The sequence below is a fragment of the Branchiostoma lanceolatum genome, chromosome 12 (genome assembly GCF_035083965.1).
Source record: "Branchiostoma lanceolatum isolate klBraLanc5 chromosome 12, klBraLanc5.hap2, whole genome shotgun sequence".
Lineage (NCBI taxonomy): Eukaryota > Metazoa > Chordata > Leptocardii > Amphioxiformes > Branchiostomatidae > Branchiostoma > Branchiostoma lanceolatum.
This window is the reverse complement of record NC_089733.1, coordinates 14,837,649-14,854,687: the sequence shown is the minus strand read 5'-3', so window position 1 is coordinate 14,854,687 and position 17,039 is coordinate 14,837,649. Positions and strand designations below refer to the sequence as shown.

The 17,039-nt window shown below is 44.4% G+C and overlaps 1 protein-coding gene across 17 annotated transcripts in view; it reads left to right on the top strand.

The window, feature by feature from the left end:
- LOC136446431 (collagen alpha-1(II) chain-like) overlaps positions 1-17,039 on the top strand; it is a 45,590-nt gene that overhangs the window by 13,506 nt on the left and 15,045 nt on the right. For 7 of the 17 annotated variants that reach the window (XM_066444797.1, XM_066444803.1, XM_066444793.1 and 4 more), the window contains exons 3-22: positions 2-66; positions 481-513; positions 1,118-1,171; positions 3,191-3,271; positions 4,371-4,445; positions 4,784-4,882; positions 5,981-6,034; positions 6,503-6,610; positions 6,904-6,957; positions 9,685-9,729; positions 10,128-10,226; positions 10,630-10,827; positions 11,187-11,447; positions 11,913-11,966; positions 13,683-13,736; positions 14,417-14,461; positions 15,279-15,332; positions 15,788-15,940; positions 16,134-16,241; positions 16,477-16,575. In XM_066444797.1, the coding sequence (XP_066300894.1) occupies positions 2-66; positions 481-513; positions 1,118-1,171; positions 3,191-3,271; positions 4,371-4,445; positions 4,784-4,882; positions 5,981-6,034; positions 6,503-6,610; positions 6,904-6,957; positions 9,685-9,729; positions 10,128-10,226; positions 10,630-10,827; positions 11,187-11,447; positions 11,913-11,966; positions 13,683-13,736; positions 14,417-14,461; positions 15,279-15,332; positions 15,788-15,940; positions 16,134-16,241; positions 16,477-16,575 (1,793 nt within the window). Of the gene's footprint in view, position 1; positions 67-480; positions 514-1,117; positions 1,172-3,190; positions 3,272-4,255; positions 4,328-4,370; positions 4,446-4,783; positions 4,883-5,853; positions 5,908-5,980; positions 6,035-6,502; positions 6,611-6,903; positions 6,958-9,684; positions 9,730-10,127; positions 10,227-10,629; positions 10,828-11,186; positions 11,448-11,912; positions 11,967-12,042; positions 12,097-13,682; positions 13,737-13,825; positions 13,880-14,416; positions 14,462-14,537; positions 14,583-15,278; positions 15,333-15,787; positions 15,941-16,133; positions 16,242-16,476; positions 16,576-17,039 lie in introns of all 17 variants that reach the window. The other 10 variants (XM_066444805.1, XM_066444792.1, XM_066444801.1 and 7 more) reach the window with 8 other exon arrangements.

The window sequence follows — 17,039 nt, the reverse complement described above, 5'->3', positions numbered from 1 at the left end:
GTGAACCTGGGTGGGAAGGGAGAGCCCGGTAACGCTTTGGTCGATGGTGGAGAGGGATACGCTGGCGTAAGTCATCTATTGTTCGCGCATGCAGCACAGTATGACGGAACGAATCTACTTTTTGAAACGACATGTGTTTTATTTAAACTGCCCTGGTAACAAGTACAATAAAGTTTATATAACGATTGCGCACCGTAACATTATTCTGCCCTCTCTACCATAAGTGTTCTGTTGTTCATCGCGCTCCAAATCCAGGAAATGTCTATTAGTTGTTGATAACGACTTTCAATCACTTTGTGCAAAATGATGTTGTCCTCCAAGGATTGTATGCCTGCAAAATCATGACACCTCATAGGTGTGTTTTTGTGCTATGACATTAGTATCCACCGCGAACTTGGAACACCATGAAAACCTTATTTACTGCGAAGTTATGTCCCCGCGAAAATAAAGGAATTAACAGTATTCATTTTTTTCGTACAGACACGCGGCCCAGCTGGACCCCAGGGACCACCGGTAAGACCAGTCGTCTTTCTGCCTTGATGTTGCATCAAAATTAGATCTTCATCCGTCTTCTTCTTCTTAACAGATGATCTGTAATGAAGCAGACGATGGAGTACTAGACCAAGGAATAATATGACTACAGAGCGTTGCAAGAAGGAAGTCAGAATTGGTTGTTGAATCTAAGGGGGTGGGATGAAAAAAACGTGAAAGACCTTCAGTTTATTTAAACAATCTGGAACTTAAACAGGATAGAGCTCTCCACCACGATGCTACCATACATATGTCGAGTCTCGAGTCATGATCGCTCCTCCCAGAAGATACAACTTGTGGTTAACCTCCATTAACATTAATCCGCCGGGTTACACAAATCCGCCACTTTGAAAGACAGCGGGTTCGAGCGATCTCTAGTGCAGCACCCCCAGGTATGCACAGTTTAGATATACAGGAGTTGCATTATACTGGGTGATGTTGCGTCAGAGATCTGTTCGGACGTATCTTTTCATGGTGACGGAATTATATACCCTGGTGGAGTTAAGTTAGTAGATGTTACCCTTTTAAGCTACGGCCAGAAGAAAAAGAGACGGTTGTCTGACAAGATATTTTCATCTTCTGTCAGGGCGAATCTGGACCCCCTGGACTTCCCGGAAGCCGTGGCCCACCTGGAGCTCGGGTAAGAACTCTCTCGTCTTGATACGTCATGGGCTGGGTTTACACGCGCGTTTTAGTCGATTTGGAGTCGACTCAGGACTGTGCAAGGAGAACCCTAGGTCACTAGAGTAGCGTTTTCTAGTAGGAAAACTCCACTAGAGCAGCCCAAGACTCCTCACACACAGCCCCGAGTCGCATACGAAAACATTTGTGTAAATCGGGCCTTAGTTGGACTTGAGTGTAAATCGGGCCTTAGTTTCCAATCAAGCCCAAAGTGTATTTTTGTTCAAACTTAAACACCCAGCTGTCTTTGGGAGCACAACACCAGGTCCGGACTGCTTTCATCCGGGCTTTTTGTCTGGCCCCCCTTGCCCAGACTTTGTTTATTTATACACGATGTCGTCCCCTTTGTATCGGAGCAGACAAGGGTTAAACTCAAGAGGGTGGGGGCAGCACACGATCACCTGTAATATTGGGCATCACAAAGGCAGGAGTAGTACCTTACGGTAATTTGAAATGTAAAATAAAAGGACTTTTTTGATGGATTGTTTTGTGTTGAACGACCTACGGCACCCATGACCTACTTAACGTTGGGGAACTTCGTCATGAACGATTAGTATCGCTTATCCCCATTGGACAGCCATGTTTTGTGAATGAAGGAAGTAGAATCTTTACTTAAGGTAGTATATGCAGTTTGATTGGAGCGCTGACACTGCGTTTAATCCCGTTGTGATTGTCAACATTGGTGTTAGAACGCACCCGAGCCACTGTGCCACCGTTCTCCCAGTCTAATGTCCAACTTGTCTACACATTCTCCGTAATCCGCAGCCCCTCTTGAGATGTGACCCTGCCGGTTCCCCCCCAACAAAAGCTGCGTTTGTTTGCGATACGCTAAGCCCGTTATGGCTAGTTGAGTGCCAGTCAGGTCTGAGATTCCTCAGGTCGTAGTAGTAAACACAGGTGTGGGAGACAGTTAAAAGGCCGCTTCTCCCGCTTTGAACTCGCCTGTCGCCGTGGCTTTAGGTCGGACTTCCCTACACAAACCGCCGTCTAGAAAAGGACCCTTATTGACAGACGGACGTCGTCTGGTCCAAACATCTGGACGTCCTAGAGCAAGTACAGATCCTGACCTCGTCAAAAGAAGACATTTTTGACTGTTGTGACTGTATTGGAACGTTTGGTAATTTTTTTAATGTCTGGCTATGCAAGAAAGTTTATTATAGTACAAGTCAGACAAATTAATGCGGACCTTCAGTTAGAATAAACAAGTGAACTGCTGAAAGGTGATACTGATAGTGACTTAGGACTGACCCAAAATATAAATGGAGTCGAGTGCTACATCCGGGTACTGTTACCCGAGGGCAAAGGTCACGTTTGTTGGGCCACGACAAGTCCCACTTGTTGATAGACTAATCTGCGCTGTCATTTAGACTTGAAGGCGTATCAAAAAGTCTGAATTAGGTTAGGAATTACGTAGATCTGTTTAGTTTTCAATTAAAGAAATAGTATCCAAGTGTCCACAAACGAGCAACAGTAAGGGAGGGTCACGTGGACGCGATACGTAAACAAAATTATGCTGTGTTTTATTCTTGGATCACGACATATGAGCTCATTGAATTAGCCCTTCGCAAGCCTGCGTACTACGCAAAAGTGACGAGATTACGTGAAAATTGTATTGAAAAGACCTATAAATGAATTCGAAGGACGTACGAACTTGAACTGAACCATTGCATTGATTTTATAGGCAGACAAGACATGTGCATGAAATCGTGTGTTCGAATATGTATCGTGTTGCGGATGGGGTAGTGTGTTGCGGATGGGGTAGCGTATTGCGGATGGGGTAGTGTGTTGCGGATGGGGTAGCGTATTGCGGATGGGGTAGCGTATTGCGGATGGGGTAGTGTGTTGCGGATGGGGTAGCGTATTGCGGATGGGGTAGTGTGTTGCGGATGGGGTAGTATGTTGTGGATGGGGTAGTGTGTTGCGGATGGGGTAGCATGTTGGAAGGTCATGCTAAGTATTATTCTTCTTTCTATTCCAGGGACCCGCTGGTACACCTGGCACCCCTGGTAACCCCGGAACACCTGGACCCCCCGGACCCCCTGGACCCGGTGGTGCTGGCGTAAGAAACAGCAACAACATTGTCTTTTCTCAATTTTAGATACGAAATTTTGTATTGTTTTATCATCTGTTATGATCTGTCAGTCGTAATCATTCCCAGTAATTGCTTGCAATGTAACTGTAAAAATGTTCTTTTCTCAATATGAAATTTTGCATTGTTTTATCATCTGTATATCTGTATATCATTATCATTCCCAGTAATTGCTTGCAATGTACATGTAACTGTAAAAATGTGACAAGAGCATTTAAGACCGGACGAATGATGATGATGATGATATTGATATCTTGCGTGCGCTTTAGATTGACTATCCGTCATTTCATTTTATTAGTCACCTATAAGTCGGACGAGTCGACGATTATACGATTTACTTTCTCATTCAGTGTCATGCAATTTAATATGTGTCTCACTCACTAATACTCCATTTCATTTTCTCAAAGTTTGTCATGACAGGAACGCATTACTGCAGAGAGAGAGCGACTTTGGAAACCATAAGAGAAAACTAGAAAGAAAACAACAACAACAACTAACAAGCATGCTTCATGATAGTACTTACACGTGTATGTTTATTACAGGAAATCCCTCTATGCGTACATGTGTGATTGAAAAGAAAAAGAAAAAAAACAGAATTTCCGTGAATAGTTTTTGGTCGGTGAATGACTGAATAGCAACGTTCTTTTATTCACAACCAAGTATTTACACGAGCCAACGTTTCGATGACTGTCTGTCATCTTCATCAGGGCAATACTGACTGGTTCACGGTGCACTGAAGCTAGGTTCAGTAACACCAAACTTCAGTAACACCTAGCTTCAGTGGTAACACACACAACCAAACCGTGGTTCCATCTTGACTGTACCTCTGGCTGTCGCGACGGATCACGTGCACAATGCATGTGTGTAGATGGACGATGGACGATGAACACGCTCGGTATAGGTAAGACCCTCTAGCTTAACTCTGCCTCAAGTTGGCACCTTTGTACCTTCCAGGCTAACGCTCTGGCTGCCATGCAAGGCGAACAGAAGGCCGGCGGTGCTGCTCTCGGAATGCAGGGACCCATGGTTAGTAATCATTGTATGTTAATTTGCAGCCCTTATGTTGCAGGTTAACGCTTTAGGCGCAATGACTGCATCAGACATGAAGAGTGGCGGCGCTATGCTTGGGATGCAGGGACCAATGGTTAGTGGCATGGGTTTATCTTGGTAACTGTGTCCCACGGAGTCTTGGATATGCGTCTTGTGCGGCCAACTCCTCCAGGAAGTCTTGCGGCCTGGTTTCTTTTAAAGACACTTTTTGTCAGAGATCCACGTGGAATGTTGACAGACATAGCGACAGGTTTGCGTTGGTTGATCTTTTGAAAGGGCTACGTATTGTAAAGTACATAAAATTTGTATAATTGCATATATCAAAGCTAAAGATGTATGTTAGGTGCAGTGTAAAAAAGGGCGTACAATGTGGCGTACGGAATACTCGAAACTACCATGTGAATTTTCCTCACATCCCGCTGTTTTGCTCAGGGCCCCATGGGACCCCGTGGATCTCCCGGACCCCCTGGACTTCCCGGACCCCCCGGCTTTGGTGGACCCCCTGGCGAGCCTGGTGACTCTGGCCCCCCTGTGAGTACAGCACCTACGAGTGAAAAGCCAGATTTGCACGAGTAATATAATTTTTAAAAAGAGGAAAATCATGATCCAACAATAGGCATATTCATCAAAGAATCTTCGACGGTACCATCGGTCTTCCTCAGGTTCCACTGACCCACTGCTTTAGACACGTGACCTTCTGGAAGTGTGACGTAAGCACCGGGTCAGAGGTGACTGGAAGTCTCGAGATGTTACATCCGTCTATCAACATTGATAAAGAGAATGACGATTTTTATGGAATTAGGAAAACTACCATCCGTCTGGACGATCGGCTGTAGATTAAATTATTGCCTTTATATGTTGTGGTTGATTAAACGTTCAAGAACGTTTTCAGTATTTCCCTCTGAATTTCGCTCCCATCTTTTCTGCCATTAGCGTTTCAGTTGCCTCATCTTCATACACCGTGAAAGATTTTTAAAAAATGCAATATATATGATGATAAATGTAGAATTTGAATGCATTCTTTTCATAACTTCACCATTTGAACATGTTTCCCAAAACACTGTGGTAGTAGGAGACAGACGGCAGGTTGTTTTAGATTGTGGTAATATATTTGTCGGGGACACCGAAATCATTTACTTACTTTGATTACCGTTCTTCACTTCAACGTTGCGACATGAACAGTTTGGTTTGACTCGAAAAGGTGCGAACAAAAGGCAACAAATTTGTCGGGGAGTAACGTTGCACAAACAATAGTTTCGTCTAACTCAAAAAGGTGCAAACAGAAAGCAACAAATTTGTAGGGGCGTAAGTACTGTAACGTTGCACAAAGAATAGTTTTGTCTAACTCAAAAAGAAGCCAACTAAAAGCAGCAACAACATGAGCCAACGTAAACGCCGTCTGTTTTCTACAAGAAGACACAGGGTTGTGGAAAACACATCTTCTTTCCACTGTCTGTCCTGACCATCACATCTCTGTGTGTATGTGTATGCCATATGTTTAGGGTCCTGGTGGCCCTCGTGGACCCCCTGGTCCCGCTGGCAAGCCTGGCGAAGATGTAAGTAGAGTTCCCCTGTTTCTCCGTAATGTTTTCTACCAGTAACAATTTTGCTCCCATTATGCGTGTGTAGGGTCCTACTGGCCCACGTGGTCCTCAGGGGACCCCCGGCAAGTCTGGTGAAGACGTGAGTTCTTTTTGACTGACTTAGGTTGAACGTAACGTAGTACGATTCACGACGTAACTGTAGGAAAAACGTATTGTACAAAGCACGATCGACAGCATGACTGCACCACAAACTAGTTGAACAACGTTACGTTTACGTCACTGCACCGTTACTTTATCTGATATCAGATTGACGACTCCAGATCTAGACGTGAAAATGACTCTAGCTCTCGGCATAATTGCACAGTTGAGCGGCACATTTACCACTGTCTTTGAATGCACGTTATGAACACATTGACAGCCTCGTTGTTTGATGAGTCCGTACGCCGTGTTAATAAGTAAAGGGTTGAATTAATTCTACGCCTCAAGGCTTTTATTTGTTATTATCTCACCGGAACATATAAAAAGTAAGACGCTATAAATGTTAAACGACAAACTGATGCTGTTGACTACGTCTTGACCTGATGTTGTTGTTTGATGACGTCTTCAGGGTTCTTCTGGAAGGGATGGCAAGTCTGGTCCCATCGGCCCACCCGGACCTCAGGGTCCACGTGGCTTCCCTGGCACTCCTGGTATCCCCGGACTGAAGGGACACAGGGTAAGAATTAAAACGTTTCATCTTTAAAAAAAAAAAACGATATCTCTAGTATTTGAAACAAAACGAAATTACAACCATGGTTGATAAGAGTGTAGTTGTTGTGACCAGCTGAGTGTGTAGGCGTGAAAGTAAATTCTTGTGATGCATTGCCGTTTCGCATCTACCGCCTTTACAGCCAACTCGTGACACGTACAAGACCAAGTGAGCTATGAACGTGAGAATAGTATCGTAGCTCACTCTACGTTCATAACTAATGCAATATGTACATAACTTCTGTTGTCCTTTTTGCACAGGGTTTCCCTGGTCTGGATGGCGCAAAGGGTGAGGGTGGTTCTCCTGGTGAGAAGGTGAGTTAAATCCATGTCGTACCTTTTTAGAACACTGTTCGACACTTCCACAAGACTCAGCAAGACGCACCAACAATGTTAGCTTTTGATAGTGATAAAGTCATCACATTTGTCTAACTTGGGATGCCTGTCCCACCTTAAAGTTCTTCCAGTCGTCCGCACACGGGCATAAGAACTAGTTCAACAACCTCAGCATCTGGAAGGAGTCCGTTGTCCAGGCGACTATCGTTCAAATTTTTAACAATGGCTAATGACCCACAGGGTTCGATTTAATGAGCGAGAAATTGTGGTTTCAAGCCATGGATAATCGTTTCGCTGCCATTCGTGGTCGCTGACCTGGCAAGTATGCCGTGTCACATACGGTGCTGATGATAGTTTTGTGGGTCCCAGCATCTGAACATCGTTACGGCTCGGCAACAGACATGTCGTAGACTTTCTCTGACGTGCCAGTGAAGAGGACGCTTTGGCTATAACATCTTACAAAATCACCCTAAGAAAAGTGTAAGAATGGGTACTTGATTTCGGTTGGGGAGGTAAAGGTCGGTAAAAGGAGAGAGTGTTGGGCTCTGCCCTCCAACAACGTGCCCTAGACACTGCGGCTGCCCCTAAAAGACTCAGAAAGGCTATGGGACTTCGGCTACCTTTTCAGCAACGCTTCTTTGTGTAATTCATTCTAGGTCGAGTTGATAACGGTGAAGGTTGATTTACAGTACTAGTATCTGCCTGTCCGATCTGAAGATACCACTGTCTGTACCTAATTATGTAAAGTCAAACCATACAGCATGGAGTTACCGTACACTGCAAATAATCCACGGGCAGGCCATGGTTGGTAGTAATCTTCTGTGCAAGATGAAAGCAGGGTGGCACGTGAAGGTATACGATGATCTCTCAGCTTTAAAGGTCGTGGTAGCACTCAAGAAGAGCCGAAGTGACAAGTGAGTCCTTCGTTTTCCTTGGGAACGGTCTAAATGTTAGAAGATGCAGATGTGCGCCAGATGTTGGCAGTTTGCCTCGGGGAAATAGCTTGCCAAATCAAATCGGCTAGACGAACAGGGGGAAATTCCTCATTTATTTATTTGGGGACAATGGTGGTCTTGGAAACGTCTGTGTCTCCGGTCTTGGATTCAAAGAAAACCTTCCCGTTGGCAATGTTACAGTCCTTGGCAAACTTCACCATCTGAAAGACATGGGTTTGGTTACCTTCCTTTTGTAACAAAATGTATTCCGTCTCATTCGGACTGGGAGAATGCTGTAGATCAACGGTCTCTTGTTAGGCACCCAACCAGGGAGGGTATCTAAAGATCAAACATTTGGCAACTCTATTGTTTCGTCTACGATTTAAAGAGGTTTAAGCCGTTGCTCGGAAATTGGGATAAAGTTTCCTCCTCGCCACATCTCTTGGAAAGCGGCCATGTAGCTTGTAGTGTTTGGAAAGGACGACCAAAAGCTGTTTCCAAACATGTGCTTGTTATCTTTGTATTAAAGATGATGTGGTTGTACCAAACCCACTGTTACAAGTGATGATGTGGCTCTAGCGGATCCCATTTGGCCGTTGTAGTTGAAACGAGTTCGTTACCGTTATTTGATGTGTACAAATGTACTGTACACCTGGTTAAAAGCAATACATTCTCATCTACCAGAAGACAGAGAGAAGTAAACACCTCTGTCACCTTATTACGGGTTCCACTGCCTTTCTTTCCATCCTTAAAGTATTCATCAAGGTGATATCTCAACACGACACAATATAAAGGAAATATTTCACCAAACAAAAATTAAGGTTTGGGTTGCAATCAGTGGAACACCGCTTCCCTTGAGTAACCTTTCTTATCAGCCTTTGGAGAAATTAACAGACAGCGATGAAGGGCAGGCATTCTGAACTGTTTGGTGCGAATTTCTAGCATACAGAAACGTAAGCCGTAACCATACCGTGAACAGACTGTATTAATTAAGGCTGCGCCCGGGGCAAATAGTCTGTTTGTCTGAAAAAACTGAAATTCAGTCAGCCGAGTAGACTGCACATGTGGAACCAACATGGTCCGTTGACATATGGCCTTCCGTCTCACCGGTTGCACGCCGACTGAAACTCGACAGTCTTTGGCCAACCTAGCCATCCATGGACGTCGCACCGGTTGCACGCCGACTGAAACTCGACAGTCTTTGGCCAGCCTAGCCATGCATGGACGTCGCACCGGTTGCACGCCGACTGAAACTCGACAGTCTTTGGCCAGCCTAGCCATGCATGGACGTTGCGCACTTAAACCAAGAATTAAAGACTTGATACCGGTAACAGTATTGACTGAGAGGTATCCCATAGCGACTGTCTGTTAAGGAAGAAAATTGTCATGACCCAAAAGGTGTTGTATGAAGCTCGAAGGCACACGTTAAAGTGAAAATCCTCCCACACCAATATTGATGTATAGGGCGGTGCCCATCTCTGTTTCATAGCCCTGGGCCACACTGTTGTGCAATCACTGTAGCAGGGGGCTAGTCCACTGGCAGTGAAGTGTGTTTAACTTCCATACTGTTTCAGAAGTATGTACCATTTTTATAAAGTCTTTGGTATGACTCAATGCGCCTCTTGTCCAGAGATGCCCTACCCGGGGCTTGAACCCGGGCCTTCTGGTCCAAGTAATTTGAACCAGATGTGGTGAGAGACAAAGGCGCAGGCCACTACACCACAGGGACACGACTGTGATGTAATTCGTCGATATTTTTGTGTTTTCCCAGGGTGAGGCCGGTACCCCCGGTACTGCTGGATCCCCAGGACCCATGGTGAGTGGCACATCTATTGCCCCATACAAAAGGATATATTAATACACCTGCTAGTATACAATAGCCATTGTAGATGTTGTAAGATACCGCATTCTTATATCACTGTAATTGTACTTAGAACGGCTTCATAGCCATGGCCTGTGTTAAGCTTGTAAGGGCATAAGGCTAGGGTCTTTTATTCATTCACATGGTCATGAAAATTTACGCTGTTCAATATTGATCATATTTTAAAGATGACCTGTTTCTCACGTGCCTCGGAGATCTGTCAGTGATCATAAACGTGTTAATAATCATCAGACAAGTTTTTTAAATAGTTTTTTTTTTGGCGACGACTTAGGTGGCGAAGGGATTTTCAAAGAATAAATGTTAGAATAAATGTATTATGTCGTTGACTGCAGGGTCCCCGCGGTATGTCTGGAGAGCGTGGCCGATCCGGTCCCACTGGTCCCCCCGGACCCGCTGGTGCTGATGGACAGTCTGGCTCAAGCGGTCCTCCCGTGAGTATTGTGATATCTACCACACTGTCGTGTATGGTCGTGAATCTTAGTAAAAAACATTTCGATGTTCTCTCTTTATTAAAAAACATGAAATTGATATCTTATCCACTTGTAGAGATTGCTTTGTCTTCAGACATCGTTTACCTATATGTCTATTCTTTCTCAACGTTAGATTGCTATCAGACGCTGATTGAATGAAAAAGAATTATCCATTGATATACTCATGAGCCGTCTGTCTATTGCAGGGCCAAACTTCATCAACGTATGAAATAGAATTATCCATGGATAAACTCGTGAAGTCTCAGTCTATTAGTAGGATTGAATGTCTATTAATAGGATTTGATGAAGTAGAATTACTTGTCCGTGGATAAATATATACTCATGAGCCGTCTGTCCGTTCCAGGGCCCAACTGGACCTACTGGACCACCTGGCTTCCCAGGACGCGCTGGTGCTAAGGGAGAGGCTGGCGGCAGCGGTGCTCGCGGTCCCCCCGGTGCCCAGGGAGAGCGTGGTGAGCCCGGCTCCCCTGGTCCCTCTGGTATCGCTGGTCTGCAGGGCCCTGCTGGTATCGACGGTATCCCCGGTGCCAAGGGATCTGCTGTAAGTATAACCTCCGTTAACATTAATCCGCCGGGTGACATAAATCCACCACTTTGAAAAACAGTGAGTTTGAAAGGTCTCTAGTACAGCACCCCCAGGTATGCACAGTTAAGATATACAGCAGTGTATTATACTGGGGGACGTTGGGTTGGGGATTTGTTTGGACGTACATTTTCATGGTGGCGGAATTATGCACCCTGGTTAGATAATGTTGGTTTATGTTACACTTTTTGTTACAAGACTTATATTTCATCAGAAGTTGTAATTCGTTGTCTGCACGAAATAGGTGAGAAGAAGTCCCGATTTCGTTGGCGATTTGCACAGATGCTAACCTCCTCTTTGGTTCTTACCATCTTCAGGGCTCTGCTGGTCCCCAAGGACCTCCTGGCTTCCCCGGACCCCGTGGTCCGACCGGTAACGCTGGTAGCCCCGGCTCCGCTGGCGCCAAGGGACCACCTGGCGCCCCCGGTCTGCCCGGATTCAAGGGAGATGCTGGCCCCAAGGGTGCCAATGGTGAGCCCGGTGAGATCGGTACACCTGGCCCCGCTGGTGAGGACGGTAAGCGAGGACCCCGCGGAGAGGGCGGACCACCTGGCCCACCTGGACCCAACGGAGAGAGGGTAAACTACACGACGTTACACGCTGTTTCCAATCTACAATGTATTCCTTTTATACTTTGTTGTCGAAAGATGACCTGTTATAAATTTGGGTTCCGCGATCTTTCCAATTGTTTCCGTTTACATTGTGTTGTCGTGCGTGAAGATGACCCGTTAAAACATTAGGTTCCACGATCTTTCCAATTGTTTTATTGACCTGTTGTAAGTTTAGGTTCCACGATCTTTCCAATCGTTTCCTTTTACACTGTGTTGTCGAAAGTTAAGATGGCAATCGAAATACCCTGTTAAAGATTCAAGTAACTTTTAAAAAAAATTTTGGTGAACGAACCAATAATAGTAAATGTACTAAACATAGGCAATTGATATTTGTTCACGATTGTTAGATTAGAAACAAGATGTGACAACTAGAGCTGTGACAAAAGTAGTGATTATTGTTGGATATGTTGGAAAGGTGTTGTTGTTTTGCAGGGAGGCCCCGGCCCACGTGGTTTCCCAGGTGCCGATGGTGCAGCTGGACCTAAGGTTTCCTAGTTTTCTCGATACTCTTGTTTTGTTTCTTATTGTTTACAGTTGTTCCTCTTGTCTGTCTCGACTCTAGGGTAGCCCCGGTCCCGCTGGTTTCCCTGGTTCTGACGGAGGTCCCGGTCCTAAGGTTTTACATTCTGGCTCACTCTCAAAATACATTTCACTTTGAAAAAGATGAAAAAAATTGAAATGGCTTTCTAAAGGCATGCCCTCATCATTGAAATCTCCGTTGAATTACAGCATGACGAGTACGTAAACACCAATGTTAATAGGAGTTTACTGCATGACGATTACGTAAAACACCAATGTTAATAGGAGTTAACAGTACATTAAATGGCATGAACGATGCTTGCTTGCTTGCTTGGACGGAAGGCGTGATAAAGGTGGACGTTGTAATTGAGCGTCTCTTTCGTAACTCAACGCAACGTCCTACTCGCATGCTAGACGTATTACCAATTCAAGAGCATGCGTTGTTTTTATTTAAAAGCTTGCCTTGGAAAAAATAACTTGGTGACTCCCAAGTGATAATATCCACGGTTGCGTTGCATCTCTCACATTTGCAAAGTGAAGGAAACATGTTTCTTTTTTAAATGCAACAACTCTTTTTTTTTTTTTAGAATTACAAAACAAAATCATACCGTTTCCTTTCCTTCACACGTGTGAGAATGTGACGTGACGAAGTAGAATTATTACGGGATCGAAGACATGTGCAGACCACTCCGGCGTTAGCTCCTCTCTTCAATATGGAGACATCACTATGATGAACATTACGTCACACACTTTCATGAGAATTCCACGCTGTTGCAACTTCACGCCATTTGTATTTGAAGAAAAAAACTGCATCCATGTCAGCCCATAGTGTAGTTTGGAAAATCATATCCTTATTACGCCATGCATAATTGATAAGATACCTCCATTTCAATTACGAAACATAACCCCATGCATGTTTTAACGGCTGTGCCAATCCTAGGAAACCTGACTAATGCATATTTGAATACTTAGTGCTGCAATACGTCATGCATACGCGAAAACTTGCTACCATGCCAACTGTGAAACATATTACGCCATGAACATTCGAAGCCATGACACCATGCCATAGAATTTTACACCATATCCTACATATGAAGGGGCCGAAGATGATAGGAGATTGCCCAGATGATGGACCAGATATACAACTCCAAAACATGCCTCCATTTTTCATCAGCTGATATTTCCCCAATGTTATCCTCCTTCTATCTACCTTGAATATATACTATCTCTCATATCTTTCACTTACGTTTTGTCCTGTGTTGTCATGTTCATAGTTTTAATGCATGCAATTTAATGTCATCTATTCATATACTGTATATTCATATATCACATTTTTACGTCATAGTATCGGGAATGTCAACTCAATGACATTCGAATGTCATGACTGATGTTCCAGACATTGGCAAAATCTTCAACTGTCTGTCGGCGGTGATAACAGCCAAACTGAATCTCATTTTTCAAACAAGGCAAACTTTGATTTTCCTCTGTTGGTATTGATCCAAACAAATATGGCGGCGCCCATGGACGCCGACGAAAATAAAACTGGTTTTGCTATCGCAAACCTGTAATAAGAAGAAGACAGTTGTTGATTTGGCCTGATTTCATGCTGCCATTTGCTCTAATGACTCCATGCCCATCATACCCATTGCCATGCATCACAACCATTGTCTTCACCACAAACAGGGTGCACCAGGAGCAAGAGGACCTCCCGGGGCTGAAGGCGCTAAGGGGGCTGGCGTAAGTGGTCTATATGTGGTCTAAGATCCCTATCTTGTAGACAACAAATGTGTGAAGGATGTTTTGGTTGATTTTTCACCAACCAATAGGGTGAAGCTGGTGCCCGTGGTCCCCCCGGTTCTCAGGGTGGTCCTGGCCCGTCTGTAAGTATCGTACTAAGATGCCTGCACCCACGTTGGATTACTTTGAATAATTGACCATGAAAGAGGTCGTTTGTAAAGTTCTCTGATGATTATTTAGAATAATTCAAACTGAAAGAGATCGTTTGTCAAGTTCTCCTTATGATTATTTGTAAGATATGTCGTTATCTTCAGAAATGGTTGTTAATGTTCGAGCTGTTGTTAGATATTTATGAAGTACAGTAATGTATTTGATGATGTGAGTCAAGTTGACTGTAATTTGGCCGTTGCATCCTTGATATGTAGTTGTGAGCAACAGTGCGTAATGTTTTGCTTAGCTAGCCAAATGAATATAATAAGATAATCTTACCTGCGTTTGCTATGTTTACGTTAAGTTACCTGATTTTCACACTTGTTGATATGTCACCAGTACGATTCATACAATGTGCGAGTTTCAGATGACATGTGTATATATGTGAGATTGGCATTTGACAATGACGTTGAAATGTTGACGACGATTTTACTTCCAACGACTAAACATGACCGGTGTTACCGACTTAGGGCGAGCCGGGCAGGCCTGGTGAGCAAGGGTTACCCGGACCTAGAGTAAGTGAAGGCTTCTTTGTTTACGTGCACGTCTTCTCCTTACTGACTGTATATCGAAATGCATGTATTCATTTAGGGAGAGCCTGGTAGGCCAGGAGAACAGGGTCTCCCTGGTCCCACGGTAAGTACTTGTATGTCACTTGCGTCCTGCAGCGACGTTAACCCATTAATGGTCACTGCACAAAATCGTATCTTTAAGCATACCCAAAATAAAGCATGCGTAAAGGTTCCGTATTTCCTTCCATGTTGAGAAATGGAACCTTTACACATGCTTTAAGATGTGCTTGAAGACCGAATGTCATGCAGTGGGTGACTCGGCAGAGGCCAAGCTCAAACTCTACCTCGACTGGCTCTTACTTTAAGTGGTGACATAAGACTTAAACTTGGACCAGTATAGCTACACGCTGTGTTGATGTAAATGTTTGTTTCTTTCCTACAGCTACTTACTTGTAACACTTTGAGATGTTCTTTCGCTTAATGAGTACATAATACATTTTCCTTGTTAACTTAAGGCAGCGACGTATTAAAAAGCAATGAATGATGTATGTAACTTACCTGCTCGACAGGTTAACGTATGATTGCCACGAAACGTACCTTACGCTTCTCACAGGCATCCCTACTTAACAGTATTTAAGACAGATGATTTGCTTAGAATACTTATTTTAATATAAGTAACCTGAAAAAGTGATGACTAACGCAATAATGTAAAGAATGCTTTTATCATCTTATTTGGAGTGGTGGTGACGATAATGTCTGTATTTCTCGTTGACTGTTTTCAAAATTCTAATGAACTGTTTCGATTTTTAACCAATGTTAGGGTCTGACTGGACGTCCTGGATCTGATGGCAAGACTGGATCAACTGGTCCCAATGTAAGTACTATCTCCATCTCACGTACCTTCGTCTGCCTAACAATCCACTTTCTGTGGTCTAGATCAAGAAAAAGTTGGGGTTTCGTCTTCCCCTGCGTCCAAAAACCTCTCGTACTCGTCTACCTAGCAATCCAATTTCTGTGGTCTGTAAAAAGGGGAGATTACCGTTTTCGTCTTCCCTTGCTTCAAACAAAAAGCCAGCCCGAAGTTGTCTAGATATAGCCAAAACTATTATTTTGAATATTCTCTTGTGTCAACAAAGTCTACCACTGTACAATGCATGCATGTCTTCGATGCTTCTACCAATTAGCCTTATGAAGTTGCAACTAAACTTCCATTATATCTCTGTCATGCGTTTTCATCACGAATCCAGTCCGTTTAAGTTGCACGCGTATGTTAGTTGTGATGATAACGATGATGATGATGATAACAATGGCACTCTGCCGACCCACCAGGGACCTCCCGGAGAGGACGGTCGTCCTGGACCCCCTGGCCCACAAGGTGCTCGTGGTCTCCCCGGAGTCATGGGCTTCCCCGGACCCAAGGGTGCCAACGGAGAGGGCGGCAAAGACGGAAAGGACGGAGAGCCCGGTTCTCAGGGATCACGGGTAAGAAAATACTCACACTCTTCAAGTACATCCTCCGTTGTTAATACTTAATCCTCAAGGTGGATTCTAATTTCCGTTCTCTGATCTTAAAACTGGATATGGGATCATCTTATTCTGTCAAGTCGTTGTCTGGCAGCGCATGGACTGTTGTGTATATGTGAGCTAACGTTTCACCCCTTTTTCCCCTCGACAGGGAGAGCCCGGTAAGGACGGAGAGGTCGGCCCATCTGGACCCCCCGGTCCCGTCGGTGAGGCTGGTGAGCGTGGAGAGCCCGGACCAACTGGACCCCCTGGATTCCAAGTACGTCATCCATTCAGTCAGTCAAAAGTGTTCCAAATTTGCAAACGCATCTTCCAGTTTCGAATGGAGTCTGTAGCTAGTTTCGACCGTTTGGTACGATTTGATGTAAAGGCGTCTTAAAAAAATTACTTAGTATTGATACAGAGTTTGATAAGAAAAGAAACTGTAAAAGCGTCAGACGACGTTCAACGTTTCAGAGATAAATCGTGAGGTTTTTTCCCACCGTTTTGCGTAGGGAATGCCCGGCCCAGCTGGACCCCCTGGTGAGGGTGGTAAGAACGGAGACCCTGGCACCCCTGGAGAGGCCGGACCCCCCGGTCAATCTGGCCCACGCGTGAGTAATATCCACCCCCTCCCCACCATCCCATCCAACCATTTCCCCCAAATGAACGCTCCAACACACCCCACCTGACGAAGTAATCAGACCTTTAACATGGCATGGAGAACGACAGGGGCTTCTATTCTTCGCGGAATTCTAGACCTCGTCTGTTCGTGCTGTCTTTTCATGATTCATTGATGCAATATAAAGATCTAAGCTTCATTATGCTGTAGATAGTCTTCATATTTCCTTGCCGTAGATTTTAATTTTTCATCTTGTAGTTTCTTGCAATGGTAAGGAAAGTACAGATATAACGGGGGGTGCCCAACCTTCGGACGTTTTTTTACGCGCTGGAACTCACGGCGCTCCATTGCTGGTTGCCAGAGAATGGTCATGTTTTAATGAATGAATTTTGAACACATTCATCTGAAGACCATACTTGGACAAGAAATGTATTTATGCTGTTCATGGGCCCTTTA